Consider the following 20272-nt stretch of genomic DNA (forward strand, 5'->3'; position numbering starts at 1 on the left):
ATAAGTTTGTTGAATTAATCTGTGTTGTTAAAAAACTAAATATTCCGGTGTGGGCTTTTTGTCTGTTGGTTTGTTTTTGGTATTGTAGCAGCCAAAGGATTACCTGATATGGATTCTTCGATTCTTATACACCACAACGGAGGTATCCCTGCCAACAAAAAACTTTCCACAACTTTGCCAGAGATAGAATACCGGGAAAAAGGTAAAGAAAAGGACAAGGATGCCAAAAAACACAACCTTGGAATAAATAACAACAATATTCTACAACCTGTAGACTCTAAAATACAAGAAATTGAGTATATGGAAAACCATATCAATAGTAAAAGATTAAATAATGATCTTGTGGGAAGTACAGAAAATCTCTTGAAAGAGGACTCATGCACTGCTTCTTCAAAAAATTACAAAAATGCCAGTGGAGTTGTGAACTCCTCACCTCGAAGTCATAGTGCCACAAATGGGAGCATTCCTTCTTCATCTAGTAAAAACGAGAAGAAGCAGAAATGCACTAGCAAGAGCCCAAGTACACACAAGGACTTAATGGAAAACTGTATTCCTAATAACCAGCTAAGCAAACCAGATGCACTGGTAAGGTAAGTGTGCATGCTATATCCTTACCAACACTTTCCAGTGAACTTGACATACTCTTGAAAAACAAATACTCCCATATGGGCCTGTAGGGATTGTTTGTGATCACATACTATGACTAGTGACAGTTTGGTATTTGTTTTACATGGGTTTTTTGGCCACTGTGTGTTACTTTGTCGAAGCATTGACTTCAGCTCTTTCCAGTGTTGTGAATAAGGGGTGGCAGTGATTACTTTCTACATGTGACAAATTGACCTGTAACTTGATTCTTCTAGTAGTGTTGAAAGGCACTTCTTTGGTCCTTGTCCTTTTCTGTTTGCATATCCAAAATTCTTTTGGCATAAGCACACAAAAAAAGAGTGTTTGCTTGTTCATGCAAATCTCTATTTGTCAAACAGATACACATTGCAGGAGAGGGGTGAGAAAGTTGTCCTTACTACTTTGTGCTTGTTTTGTTTTTCTGTTCATTTTTCTGCACTTAGAATATGAATTATCCCTAGGTAACTCTGGGGAAGTTAGATTTGAAAAGTAATTTCTTTCAAAAAAATCCATAGACTCAGTGTTAGACACGGAGTTTAATTAGGAATGTTTCTTTTCTCATTTTAATTAAAATAATAACTTTTTTTAAGATGGAGTCTCGCTCTGTCACCCAGGCTGGCATGATCTCGGCTCCTGGCTTCGAGTGATTGTCCTGCCTCAGCCTCCCGACTAACTGGGATTACAGGTGCTCACCACCATACCTGGCTAAATTTTTTGTATTTTTAATAGAGACTGGGCTTCACCAGATTGGCCAGGCTGGCCTCGAACTCCTGACCTCAAGTGATCCACCCACCTCATCCTCCCAAAGTGCTGGGATTACAGATGTGAGCCACCGCTCCCAGCCATAAAAGAATAACATTGTTTTATTACATTGACTGGCTCAGACTTAATTTTTCTGTATTTTATATGGCTTATATTAGGCAAACACAAATATGTTCCTTTCACCTCAGATCTTTAATTTGGAAACAGATCTGAACTAGAGCTTTTGTGTGTGTATATGTAACTCAAGAGGGCAATTGAAACTTTTCCCCGCCAGTTAATTATATTCCTCTTCCTCTGGTTTGTTTAAAGAGAGTCAGTTTATTCTAGGAGGGAGGCTTTCCAACATTATAAATGGTACGAACTAGATTATTAATATGTTTTAATTTTCTGATTGTCAGTTAAACTAAGGGAGGTGTATTTGGGTTCTACTTATACAGGTTCTAGAGGTTTCACAGCCCCCAGGCTACTTTTGGAAGTGCGCTATTGCTGTTGGCTGGCTGGCATCCATATCCGTTTGTTAGAACATTCTACTTATTGTGCCCAGCAGGAAAAACACGTGGAAGAGAACCCTCCTCCAGATGCCCATGGAAGAAAGACCAATTAGTTGACCTTCTATTTCAGAAGGAATATCCCACAAATTCACTAAATGCTATACACAAAACATCTGCCACAGCTGTTTACCATCCTTTCTCCTACACGATTTTTTTTTTTTTTGAGATAGGATCTCACTCTGTTGCAGGCTGGAGTGTAGTGGTGTGATCACAGCTCACTTTAGACTCCACCTTCCCAGGCTCAAGTTTTCCTCCCACCTCAGCCTCCTGTGTAGCTGGAACTACAGGTTCATGCCACTATGCCTGGCTAATTTTGTAAATTTTTTGTAGAGTGGAGATCTTGCCATGTTGCCCAGGCTGACACAAGTTTAGTAATAGCGGTCAAGCCAAAATACTTTTTATTTGTTGGTTATTGCAGAGGAAGTAGTCAGGGCTCAGTCTTGTGCCACCATTGCCCTTGGGCCCGGTTGTGATATTGATTGACTCTACCATCTGATCTGCTTTTAGTAGAGAAGTTCAAGGACCCAGATGGCTAATTATCCAGTAAGCTGGGGATGATGACATGGGTCCAGTGCCCCCATGCCTACACCTAAGGAGTATGCTTCTTCCTGTGGTCACTAAATGCGTACTCTGCCTTGACCTTCAGTGCCCCAGGTATTATGTTTTGGAGAACTACTTGCTATCAAATGACTGATAGACAATGTTATATTTAAGTAGATTTATAAGCTTCCACAGTATTATTTTCAACGTTTAATGTTATAAAACATAAAGGGATGATCTAAATATCCAACAATGGGAGAAATTTAAAATAAGTTATGGTCCATCCATTTGATAAACTTTAAATATAGATATTATAAAATCATACTTTTGAGCCATTTTAAAGAATATGGGGAAGTACTCAAAGCATTTCATGAAGAAAGGAGAAAGCAATTTAATGAAAAACGATTTTTCCTAATATATATAGAAAAATGACTTTTTTTTTTGAGATGGAGTCTCTGTTACCCAGGCTGGAGTGCAATGGCACAGTCTTGGCTTACTGCAGCCTCCACCTCCCAGGTTCAAGAGATTCTCCTGCCTCAGCCTCCCAAGTAGCTGGGATTACAGGTGCCTGCCACAATGCCCAGCTAATTTTCTGAATTTCTTAGTAGAAATGGGGTTTCGTCGATTCGGCCAGGCTGGTCTCAAACTCCTGACCTCAAGTCATCTGCCCACCTAGGCCTCCCAGAGTGCTGGGATTACAGGCATGAGCCATTGTGCCTGGCCAGAAAAACAATTTAAAGGAAAAAGAACCAAATTGTTAACAATAGTTGTTACCTGTTGATAGTATTGGGCATTTATTTTTTCTTTTTGCTTTCATACGTTTTCACATTTTTCTATGATGAACAACAATGAAAGAGTTTAAAAGTAAAGGCATCTATCTGAGCTGATTATCCAGCTTGGTTGGAGGAGGTGTTATCTTATTTCCTCCCACCCTTCCTTGACTATCTCCCCTGTTTCCTCTTGTTTTACTTCATGTATGTTTTGATGCATATCAGTAAGACTGTGACTGATTCAAACCTAACATGTTTGAGTTGTTAGCTAGAGAGTGGGTTTGTTATTTTCAGATGGAGCAGGTTGGACTCATTGGTTTCTAAGACCCCTTCTGATGCAAACATACAGGACTGACAGTGTGTACATGCACTGTTTTCTTCTGCAGGTACAGTTGGGGGTGTGCACAGTTTCAGGCTGACTGAAACTTCCACAGCGATGCTTTAGCGATAAGATTGATCTCCTTTTTTAAAAAATTTTAGATTTAGGAGGTACATTTGCGTACATGTGCAGGTTTGTTACAAGGGTATATTACATGATGCTGAGCTTTGGGATTCTATTGATCCCATCACCTGGGCAGTGAACATAGTGCCCAGTAGGAAGTTTTTCAGCCCTTGACTGCCTCCTTTCCTTCCTCCTTTTCAAGTCCCTAGTGTCTGTTGTTCCAGTCTTTCTCTCCGCATGTCCCCAAGTTGATATACCCTTTTCTAAGTGTTGAAGACAAAATTTGAAAACCAGTACTATATTAACTAACCAATAACTCTACTGTAATAATAGATTAATTGCAACACATTCTTACAGCTATGTCTGTCTGAATACTGTGGGTGAGAACTGCTATTTTTGAGGAACCAATTCAGTGACTTTTGGGGGGAAAATTCATTACTGCTCTACCAGTTTCAAGGAGAATTCTTGTAGCTCAGTTTGGCTGTCCAATTAAGGGTTGATGGCCATTTCCTGCAAAAGGGTAGGCAGTCTGGCAGGTCTTTTCTCAAGCTCTCTCAGCTCCAGGGATATTCTTTAGTATGCTGTGTACCATAGGTTAGCAAACAACAGCACACAGGCTAAATCTGGCCCAGTGCCTGTTTTTGTAAAAATAACTTCTATTGGAACACAGCCACTCTCATTCATTTACATCATATCAGTGGCTGCTTTCGTGCTACAGTGGCAGAGCTGAATAGCTGCCTCAGAGACTATGGCCTGCAGAGCCAAAAGTATGCACTGTCTGGCCCTTTACAGACAAAGTGTACTGATGTCCATTGTATAGCAGTCACTTGTTTTGAAGATCTTTCCCCCTTACTAGATTGTGAGCTTCAGGGGGCAGAAGCTGGTTCTCTTCATTTTTAATATCTCTCTATAAAAGTAGAGTGCTTAGTGAATGTTGAATCAATTAATGATACATGGGGACAAGGAACTGGGTGAATGGAAGAAGCTCTGCTCTATGAGGAAATACAGGAGAATGTGGAGCAGAAGGTGCTAGGTAGATTGCTAAGGTAAGGAAATGTGGAGGAAGGTGAAGAACCTGAGATTAAATAGGTGTTGCCTATAGAGTCCTTTCCTAGAAAAGCTTGGGAACTTGCCAAAGCCAGTCTGGAGTCCTCTGTTGGTTTTAGAAATATATACCTTACAAAATGACCCTGTTTTCTCCCAGCTTGATTTCTGAATTCTTTACCTAAGATATTTAAAAACAGACTTAATGTTGGAAGCCAAAAATGGTTTTGATTCCAACATGAGAAAAATTATAGTCAAAAACAGAAAAAGCAATGAGGAAGATCAGTTGTTTTAACTAAGTACTGAGTTAGAAAGGAATAATATAAATTAGAATAAGATTGGTTTAAAATTTTTCCTCAGTGGTCAATTAAAAATATTTTAAGTATGAAAAAAATCATTAAAATTTTTTAGGTAAAGGTAAAAGGGAAAATAGTCCCATACTCATGATACAAATCACTGTTAAAATTTTGTTGTCCTCTCATAGGCTAATTTTATGTAGTTGTCATCATAGCGTTTTATAGTGTTTTTTAAAATAGATTTTAATTTTTAGAAGTTTTAGACTCACAGAAAAATTGAGTGGAAGATACAGAGATTTCTCATATACCTGATGTCCCTGTCCGCACTCATGCCTAGCCTTCCCATCATTAACATTCCCCACCAGAGTGGCACATTTGTTAGACAGACAAACCTCCATTGACACATCATTATCACCTAGTCCATAGTTTACATTAGAATTCATTATTCTCAGTGTTACACAGTCTTATGGGTTTGAATAAATTTATAATGGCATTATCTACCATTAGAACATACAGCGTAGTTTCAGTGCCCTCCTTTGTGCTCCTTCTGTCCATCCCTCCCCTCCCCTGATACCTGGGAAGTGCTGATCTTTTCGCTATGTTTCCAACCATATAATATCCAGAATATTGTATGGTTGGAATCATAGCCTTTTCTGATTGACTTCTTTCACTTAGTAATATGCATTTAAGATTCCTCCATGTCTTCTATAATTTCTTTCTTCCTTTTTTTTTTTTTTTAGATGGAGTCTTGTTCTGTCACCCAGGCTGGAGTGCAATGGCGTGATCTTGGCTCACTGCAACCTCCGCCTCCCAGGTTCAAGCCATTCTCCTTCCTCAGCCTCCCAAGTAGCTAGGACTGCAGGTGCACACCGCCACACCCAGCTAATTTTTGTATTTTTGGTAGAGACAGGGTTTCTCCATGTTGGCCAGGCTAGTCTCAAACTCCTGACCTCAGGTAATCCACCTGACTTGGCTCCCAAAGTGCTGGGATTACAGGTGTGAGCCACCATGCCTGGCCTATAATTTTTTTTTCCTCTAAGATGGAGTCTTGCTCTTGTGGCCCAGTCTGGAGTGCAGTGGCACCATCTCAGCTCACTGCAACATTCGCCTCCTGGGTTTAAGCAGTTCTCCTCTCTTAGCCTCCCGAGTAGCTGGAATTATAGGCACCCACCACCACGCCTAGCTGATTTTTTATATTTTTAGTTGAGACAGGGTTTTACCATGTTAACCAGGCTGGTCTTGAACTCCTGACCTCAGGTAATTCACCCACCCACCTCGGCCTCCCAAAGTGCTGGAATTACAGGCGTGAGCCACTGCACCTGGCCATTTTTTTTTTTTTTTTTTTTTTCTTTGGAGAGAGAGATAGGGATTCACTATATTGTCCAGGCAGGTCTCGAACTGCTAAGCTCAGGTGAGCCTCAGCCTCCCAAAACGCGGGGATTACAGGCATGAGCCACCATGCCCATCCCACTCCGTGTCTTTTCATGGCTTGATAGCTCATTTCTTTTTAGTACTGAATAATATTCCATTGGCTGGGTATATCATAAGCTTATCCATTCACCTGCTGAAGGACATCTTGGTTGCTTCCAAGTTTTGGCAATTATAAATAAAGCTGTCAACATCCATGTGCAGGTTTTGGGGTGGACATAAGTTTTCAACTTCTTTGGATAAATTCCAAGGAGCACAATTGCTGGATCATAGAGAAAGAGTATGTTTAGTTGTAAGAAACTGCTGCAATGTTTTTGACAGTGGCTATACCATTTTGCATTCCCACCAGCAATGAATGGGAGTTCCTGTACATCCTGGCCAGCACTTGGTATTCTCAGTGTTCTGGATTTTGGCCACTGGAATAGGTGGATAGTGGTATCTCATTTTAGTTTGCATTTCCCTGGTGACATATGATGTTACATCTTTTTATATGCTTGTTTACCATCTGTATATCTTTTTTGGTGAGATGTCAAAGTCTTTGGCCCACTTTTAAAATTTGTATAAACTCTTGGGGTACAAGTGCAATTTCGTTACATGCATAGATTGGTATTGGTCACGTCAGGGCTTTCAGGGTATCTAGCACCCAAATAGCATGCATTTTACCTATTAACCAACTTCTCATCATCTACCCTTTTTCCACCCTCTCACCTTTCCAAGTCTCCCTTGTCTATCATTCAACTCTCCATGTCCACGTATACACATTTTTAGCACCCACTTACTAGTACAAACATGTAATAGCAGACTTTTCGTGTCTGGCTTGTTTCACTTGAGATAATGACCTCCAGTTCCACCCATGTTGCTGCAAAAGACATAATTTCATTCTTTTAATGGCTGAACAGTACTCCGTTGTGTATGTGTACCACATTTTCTTATCCAGTCATCCATCAATGGACACTTCGGTTGATTCCATATCTTTGCTATTGTGACTGGTGTGACAATAAACATACAAGTGCAGGTATATTTTTGATATATAGAGTTTTTTTGCTTTGGGTAGCAACCATTAATGGGATTGCTGGATCAAATGGCAGTTTTACTTTCAGTTCTTTGAGAAATCTCCATACTGTTTTCCATAGAGGTTGTATTAATTTAGTCTCACCAACAGTGTTTAAGGGTTTCCTTCTCTCCACATCCTTGCCAACATCTGTTATTTTCTGTCTTTTTGATATTAGTTCAGCCTATTTATTTATTTATTTTGAGATGGAGTTTCGCTCTTGTTGCCCAGGCTGGAGTGCAATGGCGCAATCTTGGCTCACCACACCCTCCACCTCCTGGGTTCAAGCCATTCTCCTGCCTCAGCCTCCCGAGTAGCTGGGATTACAGGTGCCTGCCACTACACCTGGCTAATTTTGTATTTTTAGTAGAGATGGGATTTCTCCATGTTTGTCAGGCTGGTCTCAAACTCCTGACCGCCTCAGCCTCCCAAAGTTCTGGGATTACAGGTACGAGCCACTGCGCTCAGCCAGTTCGGCCCGTTTTAAAATCAGGATGTTTGTTTTCTTATTGTTGAATTTTAAAAGTTCTTCATATATTTTCGATAATAGTCCTTTATCAGATGCTTTTTGCAAATGTTATACTTTCTCTCAGTGTGAGGCTTTTTATTCCCTTGACCTTGTCTTTTACAGAGCAGAAATTTTTAATTTTAATGAGGTCCAGCTTATCAGTTTTTTCTTTTATAGGTCATGACTTTAGAGTTATTTGTGTAGTTTTTGTGTCCTGCTTTTTTAACTTAAATTATATAAAAATCATTTTCTCAATTTAGTCTAACCCTCAGTTTTACGTAGGGTGGGATATTCCATGGCAGGTCTGTGTGATCATTCAGAAATCACCCTTGGCCAGGCACAGTGACTCACGTCTATAATCCCAGCACTTTGGGAGGCTGAGGTGGTGGATTACTTGAGGTCAGGAGTTCGAGACTACCCTGATCAACATGGTGAAACCCTATCTCTACTAAAAACACAAAATTAGCTGGGCATGGAGGCGCATGCCTGTATTTCCAGCTACTTGGGAAGCTGAGGCAGAGGAATCTCTTGAACCCAATTGGCAGAGGTTGCAGTGAGCTGAGATCTCGCTACAGCACTCCAGCCTGGGCAATAAGAGTCAAACTCCGTCTCAAAAAAAAAAAAATCACTCTCCAAGATCAGGCAGAGCAGGGTGCGACACCTGAACTACTGTCCCAAAGTTTCAAGGCCTGCAAACAGAGGAGTCAACAATTTTGTTTGCACTTACCACAAGGTTCCCTCTCAAAACACCCGAAGACCATGTGGTTTCTTGTTGGCAATTGTTACTTCTTTCAGTTTCCTAGTTAAGGGAGAGGACTTAACACTTAGAGTTAACAAAATACTAAGTGATCCATAATCTGCAGAAATGTTGAAGGAAACATCTCTTCTCCCTTTATTTCCATTCCCCTGCATTTTTTGTTAAGACAGAAGATTCATCTTTTTTATGATAGTGTTTATTTTTAATATGATAGTGTTTATTTTTAATATGATACCCATCCTTTAAAGTAGTTGAATTATATCTGGTATAAAGAGTCATAAAGGAAATGTATCCAGAGTTCGCTTTGTAGAGTACTCTTTAATAAAACTGAGTAAATTTAGAATGATGATTTTTTTTGCAACTAGACGAGATCTAAGAGCTATCTAGACCAGCTTCCTGTTTTTTTGTTTTTGTTTTTGTTTTAATCAGTGAAGTAAATGAACACTAGAAGATTACATGGCTGGTGCAGGTGACAAAGCTAGTGATGGTACCAAGACCAGAACTGAAGTTTCTTGACTTCTGGAACCCTTTCTTGTATACCATAGTATTTTTTAAAATTTTATCAACTTGCTTACTTATTCTGCTTTAAATTTTTTTGGGTTTTTGTTTTGAATGCAAATGCAACTAACATTGGCCCAAGGATTGGCACTAGAGTGAGATTTTAGGATCTCGTGGCTAAAATCTGTAAATTGTCATGGTGGTAAGTTCCTAGAAAGTTTGAAGCCATGGAAGAGAAAAGTGTCTTTTATTAAGGAGAATATGGCAATATGGGTAAAGTGTAATACATTGAATATTCACTGTTTTATTCCGCTCCAAATTCATTTTGTTATTTTAGGCACATCAAAATGATATTACTTATAACTTGGTTTGCTCCCACAATTAGTCCTGTTTATTTAGATACTTGAGACTCTGGAAGGAAATGGGGAAAACATTTCTCAGGATTTCAGAATTTCAGAATTTGTTTATTTATTTCTTTATTTTCTACCAGAGAGGTACTATATTGTGTGTTAAAAATTCTTGCTCTTGACAAAGACACGTAAAGGTACTTACTTACCTCTAAATAAAAGGGGCCAGCTGCTTGTACCCTTGAAAGCTTATAGGATCTCTGAGACTTCAACTCCGGTTAGGGCTAGCTTGGGAATTGGTCTGGTCCAGACAGTCCAGAGCTCCCCAGCATTGGGATTGTTTTTTTATGTTTAGAGTAGGCTTAACTTGGCAGCAGCAGATCAAACTAGCAGACTTGAGGCCAGGGATGTAACCATCAACTTCCCCTGCAGAGAGGCCACCATTAACCTTGTTCTTCTTTCTGCTTGGAAGGCCTGGAGTCCTGGGGTGTGCACATTGTCATGATGGTAAGTTCCTAGAAAGTTTGAAGCCATGGAAGAGAAAAGTGTCTTTTATTAAGGAGAATATGGCAATATGGGTAAAGTGTAATATGTTGAATACTCACTGTTTTATTCCGCTCCAAATTCATTTGGTTATTTTAGGCACATCAAAATGATATTACTTATAACTTGGTTTGCTCCCACAGTTAGTCCTGTTTATTTAGATACTCGAGACTCTGGAAGGAAATGGGAAAAACATTTCTCAGAATTTTTTCAGGAATTTCCGAGCAATTGGTAGAATTGCTTCGGAGAAGAAGGAGGCATAGAGAAGCACTTTGAGAGATTTTAATTCATTTGCTTACACTGCGAAGTGTTTTGTTTTGTTTTTGAGGCAGAGTCTCAAAACAGTGATGGGATCTTGGCTCAATGTAACCTCTGCCTCCCGGGTTCAAGCAATTCTCCTGCCTCAGCCTCCTGAGTAGTTGGGATTACAGGTGGCACCACCACACCCGACTAATTTTTGTGTTTTTTTAGTAGAGATGGGGTTTCATCATGTTGGTCAGGCTGGTCTCAAACTCCTGACCTCAGGTGATCCACCTGCCTCAGGTTCCCAAAGTGCTGGGATTGCAGGCGTGAGCTACCATGTCCGGCTGAGAAGTGTTTAATTTACACTCATATATAATTACTATTAAATTAACAAATCTGAGTCTTAGAAAAATAGTTTTGAGTGTATAGATTGATAACAGTGTAATCTATAAATAAGCTATATAATGTTCTAGTCATCAGTGAGTATGATTAGTATTATGTTTTAGTTGTCTGTGATAAGAGTTTTTGTGACTCATTCCTTTCTAGTAAGTTGGTGAGTGAGCAAAGTGTCATTGCCCTTCATTGTACTTTCTAACCCACTTAAACCTTGTATTTATGTTTTATGATTTTAAAACATAAATCTGCCCCTTTGTCCTTAAAAGAACAGATAGAGATAGCAAATGTTAAAAACCATCAGCTTTCACCTTTGACTAGACTTTGTTGATGGCACACATTGCTCAAATGTGGCTTGACTGGCAATTCAGACTTTCATACTTATGAATTTAACCTTGTCTTCCAGCTACCAGCATTTAAGACTGCTGTGTAACCTCTGACTTTTTTTTTTTTATTATTATTCTTTCTTTTTTTGAGACGGAGTCTCACTTTGTTGCCCAGGCTGGAGTGCAATGGCATGATCTCGGCTCACTACAACCTCCACCTGCCGGGTTCAAGTGATTCAGAAGAATCAGCCTCCCAAGCAGCTGGGACTACAGGCATGCGCCACCATGCGTGGCTAATCTTTGTGTCTTTAGTAGAGATGGGGTTTCTGTGTTGGCCAGGCTGGTCTCCAACTCCTGACCTTGTGATCCGCCCGTCTCGGCCTCCCAAAGTGCTGGGATTACAGGCTTAATTTATCACCACGCCCGGCAACTTCTTTTATAAGACTTGTTGCTGTGTTTGGTCTTGCAGTTTGGGGAAAAAAACTAAAGGAGATGTTTTACAGCAGTTATTTTTTGTTTCTCCACATTATAAGATGTCCACACCCAATTTAAAATTATACATTAGTTGAAAAGAAAGGACTATATTTTTAGATACTAACTTTTCATAATCCGTGGATTCAATATGATTTGGTGTGAATTAACTGTAAAACAGAGCAAAGTGAAGAGAGAATCCAAGATGCCCCTATTTTGTGATCTTAGAGAAGCATTTCAAAGCCACTAGTAAAATTGGGGGCTGATGCTGTTTACTATCTATCTTTCTTTTTTTTTTTTTTTTTTGTAGCTGGGACTACAGGTGCCCACCACCACACCCAGCTGGTTTTTTGTATTTTTAGTAGAGACAGGGTTTCACTATATTGGGCAGGCTGGTCTCAAGCCCTCCTCTCACTTTTAATGTCCAACTCCTTCATTAGAGAAACCCTATACTTTATTTTATTTTTTTATTTTTTATTTTTTTAGGAAAAAAAAAAGAATGAAGGAGAGGGGAAAAAAAAGGAAGAGAAAGAGAGAGAGAGAACGGGAGTACTGCTTTATTGCCCAGGCTAGAATGCAGTCTAAAAATGGGTATTGAAAACCTCTTTTATGCCAATAATTGTGCTTAACAATGGAGACAGGAAGGAATAAGGGAAGAAAATAACAATCAAGCAGCCAACCAATATTTCATTTAAACCTATGAAATGCTATGCAATTACTGAGGAGTGATTTACTTCCAATTATGTAGTCACTTTTGGAATAGGTATGATGTGGTACTGATAAGAATGTATGTTTTGTGTATTTGAAGTGGAGAGTTCTATAAATGTTTATTAAGTTTACTTTTTCCGGGTGTGAGTTCAGGTCCTGGATATCCTTGTTAATTTTCTGTCTCGTTGATCTGTCTAATATTGACAATGTGATGTTACAGTCTCCCACTATTATTGTGTGGAAGTCTAAGTCTCTTTATAAGCCATTAAGAACTTGTCTTGTGTATCTGGGTGCTCCTGCATGGGTGCGTATATATTTAGGATCATTAGCTCTTCTTGTTGCATTGATCCTTTTACCATTATGTAATGTCCTTCTTTGCCTCTTTTGATCTTTGTTGCTTTAAAGTCCATTTTATCAGAGGCGAGAATTGCAACCCCTGCTCTTTATTTATTTATTTATTTATTTATTTTTGCTCTCCGTTTGGTTGGTAAATCTTCCTCCATCCCTTTGTTTTGAGTCTTTGTGTATCGTTGCATGTGAGATGGGTCTGGATGCAGCACACCAATGGGTTTTGGCTTTCCATCCAATTTGCCCGTCTGTATCCTTTGATTGGGGGATGTAGTTGATTTAAACTTAGGATTAATAATAATATATGTGAGTTTAATACTGCCATTTAATGCTAGCTGGTTGTTTTGCCCATTAGTTGATGTAAATTCTTCATTATGTTGATGCTCTTTACTTTTTGGTATATTTTTGGAAAGGCTGATACTGGTTGTTCCTTTATATGTGTAGTGCTTCTTTCAGAAGCTCTTATAAAGCAGGCCTGGTGGTGGTGAAATCTCTAAGTACTTGCTTGTTCACAAAAGATTTTATTTTTCCTTCATTTGTGAAGCTTAGTTTGGCTGGATATGAAATTCTGGGTTGAAAGTTCTTTTCTTTAAGGATGTTGAATATTGGCCCCTACTCTTTTCTGGCTTGTAGGGTTTCTGCTGAGAGATCTGCTTTAAGTCTGATAGGCTTCCCTTCGTGGGTAACCTGACCTTTCTCTCTAGTTGTTCTTAGTATTTTCGCCTTCATTTCAAGCCTAATGAATCTAACGATTATGTGCCTTGGGGTTGGTCTTCTTGAGGAACATCTTTGTGGTGTTCTCTGTATTAACCTGGAGTTGAATATTGTCCTGCCTTACTAGGTTGGGAAAGTTTTCCTGAATAATATCCTGAAGAGTATTTTCCAACTTGGATTCATTCTCTTCGTCACATTCAGGTACACCTATCAAACGTAGATTAGGTCTTTTCACGTAGTCCCATATTTCTTGGAGACTTTGCTCATTCCTTTTTATCCTTTTTTCTCGAATCTTGTCTTCTCATTTTATTTCATTAAGTTGGTCTTCGATCTCTGATATCCTTTCTTCTGCTTGATCAATTCAACTGTTAAAACTTGTGCATACTTTGCAATGTTCTCGTGTTGTGTTTTTCAGCTCCATTAATTCACTTATATTCCTCTCTAAATTGTCTATTCTCGTTAGCATTTCATCAAACCTTTTTTCCAAGTTCTTAGTTTCTTTGCATTGGGTTAGAACAAGTTCTTTTAATTCACAGAAATTTCTTATCATCCACCTTCTGAAACCTACTTCTGTTAATGGAATGCACTTGTTCTCCATTAGGCCTTGTTCCATTGCTGATGAGAAACTATGATCCCCTGTAAAGGGAGAGGCGTTCTGATTTTGGGTATTCTCTGCCTTTTTAGTCTGGTTTCTTCCCTTCATTATAAATTTATCCATCTGTCGTCTTTGTAATTACCGACTTTCTAATTAGGTCTCTGAGTGGACCTCCAACTTGTTGATTCCCAGTGCCGAATTCTGAGCAATCCACTGTGCCGGCCAAAACAGCAGTATTAAGATTGATGGTGCTTTTCTGCCTGGGAATCTCCGGTCTGGCTCCCTTCTTGAGTCCGTCCTTCAATCAGCTGAATAGGTGACTCTGCCTTCCCAGAGCTCCAAACATCGGCCAAAAGGGGACCCAGTCCCACTTACTCTGCACCAAGAACTGCCACGCTGGCCGCGAGAGTTGCACGGGCGACCCGTGGGGCTCCTCCGCTGGGAATCTCCTGGTCTGTGAGCAACAAAAATTCATCTGAAAGTGTGGCGTCCTCTCCTCTGCGTTTTCACTAGAAGCTACAATCCCGAGCTGCTAGTGACCAGCCATCTTGGATCTCTCTACTATCTATCTTTCTGTTGTTCTTTATGCCTTATAGGGAACTGGCCTGGGTCAGGGTTAGGAGTGCGTGAGGCTGGCTCCCAGCTCCAGGGCAAGAGAGAAAGGTGCTGGTCCAGGTTGCAACAGAAGGTGGAAAAGAAGATTCAGAGCCTGTAGCCCAAGGTTATAGGCATGAAGCAAGAATAGAATCCAAAGCTAAGACCTGACCATTGGTTTGAAGCAAGACAGAGCAGTCAGTTTAGAAGACAGAGCCTGTGAGCATTCCCTGGACTGGTAACCCAGGGGGAGGTGGCCTTTCATGGACAGTTCCACTCTCTCCCCAAGACTGTGATGAGTCCTTAGTGAGGAACCACAGTAGTTAAGTAATAAAGATAACAAACTATTCTCTTGAAAGGTGCAAGCCCATCTTAAGGTAATTAGAGGAACCCAAGATTGTTTGCCAAAGTGGGATGGGGAGGGGCAGGTAGCAGAACAGATTGTATAGTATAAATCTATTGAAAAATATGGGTGGGGGGCCGGGTGCTGTGGCTCACACCTTTAATCCCACACTTCGGGAGGCTGAGGCAGGCAGATCATTTGAGATCAGGAGTTTGAGACCAGCCTGGCCAACATGGTGAAACCCCATCCCTACTAAAAATAGAAAAATAGCTGGACATGGTGGCATGTGCCTGTAGTCCCAGCTATTCAGGAGGCCGAGGCACGAGAATCACTTGAACCTGGGAGCTGGAGGTTGCAGCGAGCCAAGATTGCACCTGTGTACTCCAGCCTGGGCCACAGAGGGAGAATCTGTCTTTAAAAAAAAGAAAAGAAAAATATGGGTAGGGCTGGGCACGGTGGCTCACACCTGTAATCCCAGCACTTTGGGAGGCCAAAGCAGGTAAATCAGTTAAGGCCAGGAGTTTGAGACCAGCCTGGCCAACATGGCAAAACTTTGTCTCTACTGAAAATACAAAAATTAGCTGAGTGTGGTGACAGGCGCCTGTAATCCCAGCTACTTGGGAGGCTGAGGCACAAGAATCACTTGAACCTGGGAGGCAGAGATTGCAGTGAGCCGAGATCGTGCCACTGCATCCCAGCCTGGGTGACAGAGCGAGACTCTGTCTCAAATAAAAACGAAAAATATAGGTAGATATATTTCTCTTGTGCACAGAAAATTACTTGAAATATATACCAGATGGTCATTTTTAGTTGGCTGTCAGAGACATTTACTTTCTGCATTGTTTATTTCTGTATAGTTTAAGTTTTTATAACATGCTTATTATACCATAATAAGATGTAAGCTCAGTATGGGCAGGGAAGTTATTCTCACTGGTTTGTCATAGTACACAGTGCTTGGATTGACACAGAGTAGGTACTCAATAAATACTTGTTAAATTAATTAATATTACCTTTGTGCAGGGAAATACTAGGAAGCAGGGAGGATGGCACCCAGTAATTTTATTACAGTGCAACTCAAAGGCTTTTGAAGTTAGAAAACCTGAATATCACATTAGACTCAATCAAGGACTACACATTCAGTATCAATTTGTTTATTTTTGAGAAGGTTATTAACAGTTTTATTTCTAAATAACAAGTCTTTTTGCTCCAAACTCCTTTTCTTGGTGTTTCACAGGAAGTTTTAAAATCCAGCACTCTGTCAGTAGTTTTTCCCAAGGCTTTGCAAGAGGTGTAAGAATTTCTGGAAGGTACAAGGGGCAAGAGGAGAAAAATCTTCTGAGACTGCTGTCAAAAAAGACATTTGCTCCTGCAGTAGGTTGGTTGTGCTTCAGGGCCGAGGAATCTAGGCACAAGCCTCATCTCAGCTAGGAACAGGAATGATAATCTCAGTTTGCCTTATCTTATTTGTCTTTCCTGGTGGGTCTCTCTTCTTACCAGACTCGGATCATTCTTTGTCTTTGTGGTAGCTGGAGATATAGCTCAGATCCCACATTTCTGTTCCAACCTTCTCTCCAAGGAGATCCTCCAAGTTAGAATATGTGTGTGGTTGCTTTCTCTCTAGCGCTACAGAGAATGGTACATTTGTTTGTTCCCTTCTGCTTTGAATGCATTTTGCTTGTGTCAGGAGTAGTTTGTGGAAGAAAATCTGATCTTGGAGACAGTGATTCAGGCTTTGGGGGTTTCCCTAGCTGCATTCCCTGCAGGTGCCTACACAACAGGGTGCTAACAGACTGCTGCAGAGTCACCTTCTTGACCCCTTCATGAGTGATGGTGACCACAGCAGGCCTTTCTGCTTCTGTGAGGCATGTAATAATTTTCACGATCAGCATCATTCTAGCTGAGAGATAAAATTATAATAAAAATGTATGAAATTTTAGAATGGGAACTGTGAAAACTAGACACTTAAATGTTCTAGCTAGACTAGATTAAATATGTTGGATATAACTACTACAAAATTATTTGGAAATTATCAAGTGGGAAAAAATAAGTAGTAGAACCATCTGTCTATTTAGTAAGGTTAGTGTATTTTCTGTCTCTGTGGAAACATGTTTTTGATTTATGTTTTTCTAGCAGTCTGTCTGAGCAGATATACTTTGTCAGACCTGAGTTAGTTTCATTTTCTGCTATTCCCATAATATTCCCATAATATAAACAAAGTGCTATTCCCACAATATAACTCTGTTTATATTAATTTACAATATAGTTTGAGTTTATTTTAACCATTGAAGGGATTTAAAACTATTGTATTCTGGGATATAAATGTGGTAATAGAGGCATGATAATTTTATACTGAAACAGGGTTATTTTGTGACTTGAAAACCATGTGGCATTTTAGAAACTAGGCATAAGTGAATTTAAGCAAGCAGTTTACTGAATGTCTCCATATCTAAGTGGTCAAACAGGAAGGAGATTTATGGTGCATGCATAAATTATGAAATAACACATAGTTTATTAGGGAGGGGGCTTTTACATAAACATGAAAAAAACATTTTTATATTGAGTCCCGAGAGTTTATTCTATCAAAACAGTGATTTCTAGATAGGCTGTTTGAAAGTTTCCTCACTAGAATTGAGAAGGAACTATTACAAAACTTTGAAGGGCTTTATGTTAAATTCTGAGTCAGTACCTCTGTTGGCATATAATGAATTGAGTTTTTCATCTCAGGGGGTTAGGGGTGGATTCCCTGAAGGAAAAGTAACCCCAAGGAAAAGGAACCATATTCTTTAAATATTATGTATGCTATCGTTTGGAAACTGGCTATTTGGATACTTTGCCAACCAATGTGCGTATATTTCAGTCTTTGCAAATCTCTTGGGTACCTCTTAGATCTTTTCTCCCAGCTGGCTGGGACTCTCAGGATTAAAACCAAGTTTCAGATTCTTTTTTATAGTCAGAATGACAACTCTCCTCTATCACAAGGTACATTTCACTTTTCTTGTTAAAGTGTTCCAATAGATTCACAACAGAAACACAAAGTAATTAACTAGAAAGGACCATTGCTCCCCCGACACTCTGCTCCAGAGCAAGTACTGCAGATTCAGACTCCTACAGGAGTGAGTGGGGCAGGCTAGGGTGAGCATTCTGGAGTCTGGCATTGGTATCATTCTCATTCAGTACTGCACCTGACACCCAGGATTTTGGGAGCATAAACCCTTCCAAAGGGGACAGCCAGTTGTTGCCATGGGGGATTGTAGGCCCAGTGTTGCTAAGTCTTCTGATATTTTGGAGAGATGCTAAAAATATCTTTATGTGTAATCGCTCAGTTTAAAAACACTTTTTTTTTAACATCATGTAGGGGGAGGGTCAAACAAAACATACTTATGGGTCAGATTGGCTCACCAGTTTGCGACCTCTGTGCCTCATCTTTTCTGTTATACTTGTATTTTGCTCCCTCTAGCCCTCTGGCCCCACCAGTCAAAACTTGACTTGACTTTAGCAAGGACTTTTCTGTTAGGAAATACCTGGTAAATCCTATGAATCTGCCATATATTAATGGGACCTTTTTGCCTTTTCCTCTTCAGTTTCCTGTGCTCCTAGAAAACAGGCCATGTTGACAGTACCTCTCCAGAGTGAAAGACCATTCCCTTTACTGTTAGATTCCTACACCTGACTGTGAGGCTTTCATACCGCTTAGAAGGAGAGGGGACAGCCAGGTGCAGTGGCTCACGCCTGTAATCCCAGCACTTTGGGAGGCCAAGGTGGGCAGATCACCTGAGGTTGGGAGTTTGAGACCAGCCTTACCAACATGGAGAGACCCCGTCTTTACTAACAGTACAAAATTAGCTGGGCATGGTGGCACATGCCTTTAATCCCAGCTTCTCAGGAGGCTGAGGCAGGAGAATCGCTTGAACCCATGAGGCAGAGGTTGCGGTGAGCCTAAGTCATGCCATTGCACTCTAGCCTGGGCAACATAAGCAAAACTCCATCTCAAAAAAAAAAGGAGGTGGGACAGCCTTATGATAAGAAGGGTGGTTTGGGGCCTTCTGGCATTCCTCAAACCATACTGTGCAGAGAGCTGCTTACTCCACTCCATCTGTGTCTAGGACTGATAGATTCTTCCACATCAAGATATTTTTCTACTGTGTTCTCAGAGCAGAAAATATACCAGAACTCAGGATGTGGGCCCTGCTTATTCACAGACTTCACGGGGCTGGTTTAGAATCTGAACTTCTCAGCACCATTTCATGTAACGTGTGGTACAGTGAAGTCTAAAGTCAGAGCAGTGCTGCCTCTCCTGCAGCCAGTGTTGTACGTAACCAAGAGATCTTTCCAAAGATAATAGGACAAATAAGACAATAAACTGCAGCTATAGAATCTAGATTTAGAAAAACTATTATTTTGATAGGAGCCGATGAGTAGGGAATAGTTGAGGTAGATTTAAAAACTGAGACATCCTCTATGTCAGAAAGTTAAGTTCCCCTTTTTTGGAGTGACCTAAAAAGTTTATGTTGGCTGGTGGCTGGGCATGGTGGCTCACACCTGTAATCCGAACACTTTGAGAGGCGAGGCAGGACGATCACTTGAGTCCATGAGTTTGCTTGACCAGTCTGGCAACATAGCAAGACCCAGGTTATACCCAACTCCCCCCACCGCCAAAAAGTAAGAAACTTGAATTTTCCCTAAGGTTTTGGGTTGCTCTGAAATTGCCCTGTGACATGAGCAAATCTGAGAGTTATCAGTGAATGCAGAACAGAATGGGAAGCAGGTTAGCAGTATCCTCTTTTTAAATTATTGAATAATAATTAAAATGTTTAAAGTTATACATATTTATTACCTCTGATTTTGAAAAGGAAGAGATAAGATAACCACTATTTTATATCCTCTCAGCATTTTTCTGTTGCGTATATGTTCATTTTACAAAATTAAGCTCATACTATGAAAGTCTTTCTTTTTGTTGTTTTCTTGAGTCTTGCTCTGTTGCTCAGGCTGGAGTGCCGCAGTGTGATCTCTGCTCACTGCAACCTCCACCTCCTGGATTCAAGCAATTCTCTGCCTCAGTATCCCAAGTAGCTGGGACTACAGGCACCTGCCACCACACCCAGCTAATTTTTTGTATGTTTAGTAGAGACAGGGTTTCATCATCTTGGCCAGGCTGGTCTTGAAGTCCTGACCTCACGATCCACCCGTCTTGGCCTCTCAAAGTGCTGGGATTAAAGGCATGAGCCACCGTACCTGGTCCTATGTATGTTTTTTAACTTTTATTTTTCACAGACTAAATCATGAGCATTCCTCCAAGTCATTGAATATTCTTCATTGGTGATTTTTTAATGATTTAATTTTTTAATGACAGTCAAATGTGAATGTATTGTAATTTAT

General features: G+C 40.2%; 1 protein-coding gene across 1 annotated transcript in view; it reads left to right on the forward strand.

The window, feature by feature from the left end:
- MACO1 (macoilin 1) overlaps window positions 1–20272 on the forward strand; it is a 70316-nt gene that overhangs the window by 27268 nt on the left and 22776 nt on the right. The window contains exon 6 of the mRNA XM_012439928.2: window positions 89–590. Within this exon, the coding sequence (XP_012295351.1) occupies window positions 89–590 (502 nt within the window). The remainder of the gene's footprint in view (window positions 1–88; window positions 591–20272) is intronic.

The sequence above is a fragment of the Aotus nancymaae genome, unplaced genomic scaffold (genome assembly GCF_030222135.1).
Source record: "Aotus nancymaae isolate 86718 unplaced genomic scaffold, 86718_ANA_hifiasm-v0.15.2.pri h1tg000053l, whole genome shotgun sequence".
NCBI lineage: Eukaryota > Metazoa > Chordata > Mammalia > Primates > Aotidae > Aotus > Aotus nancymaae.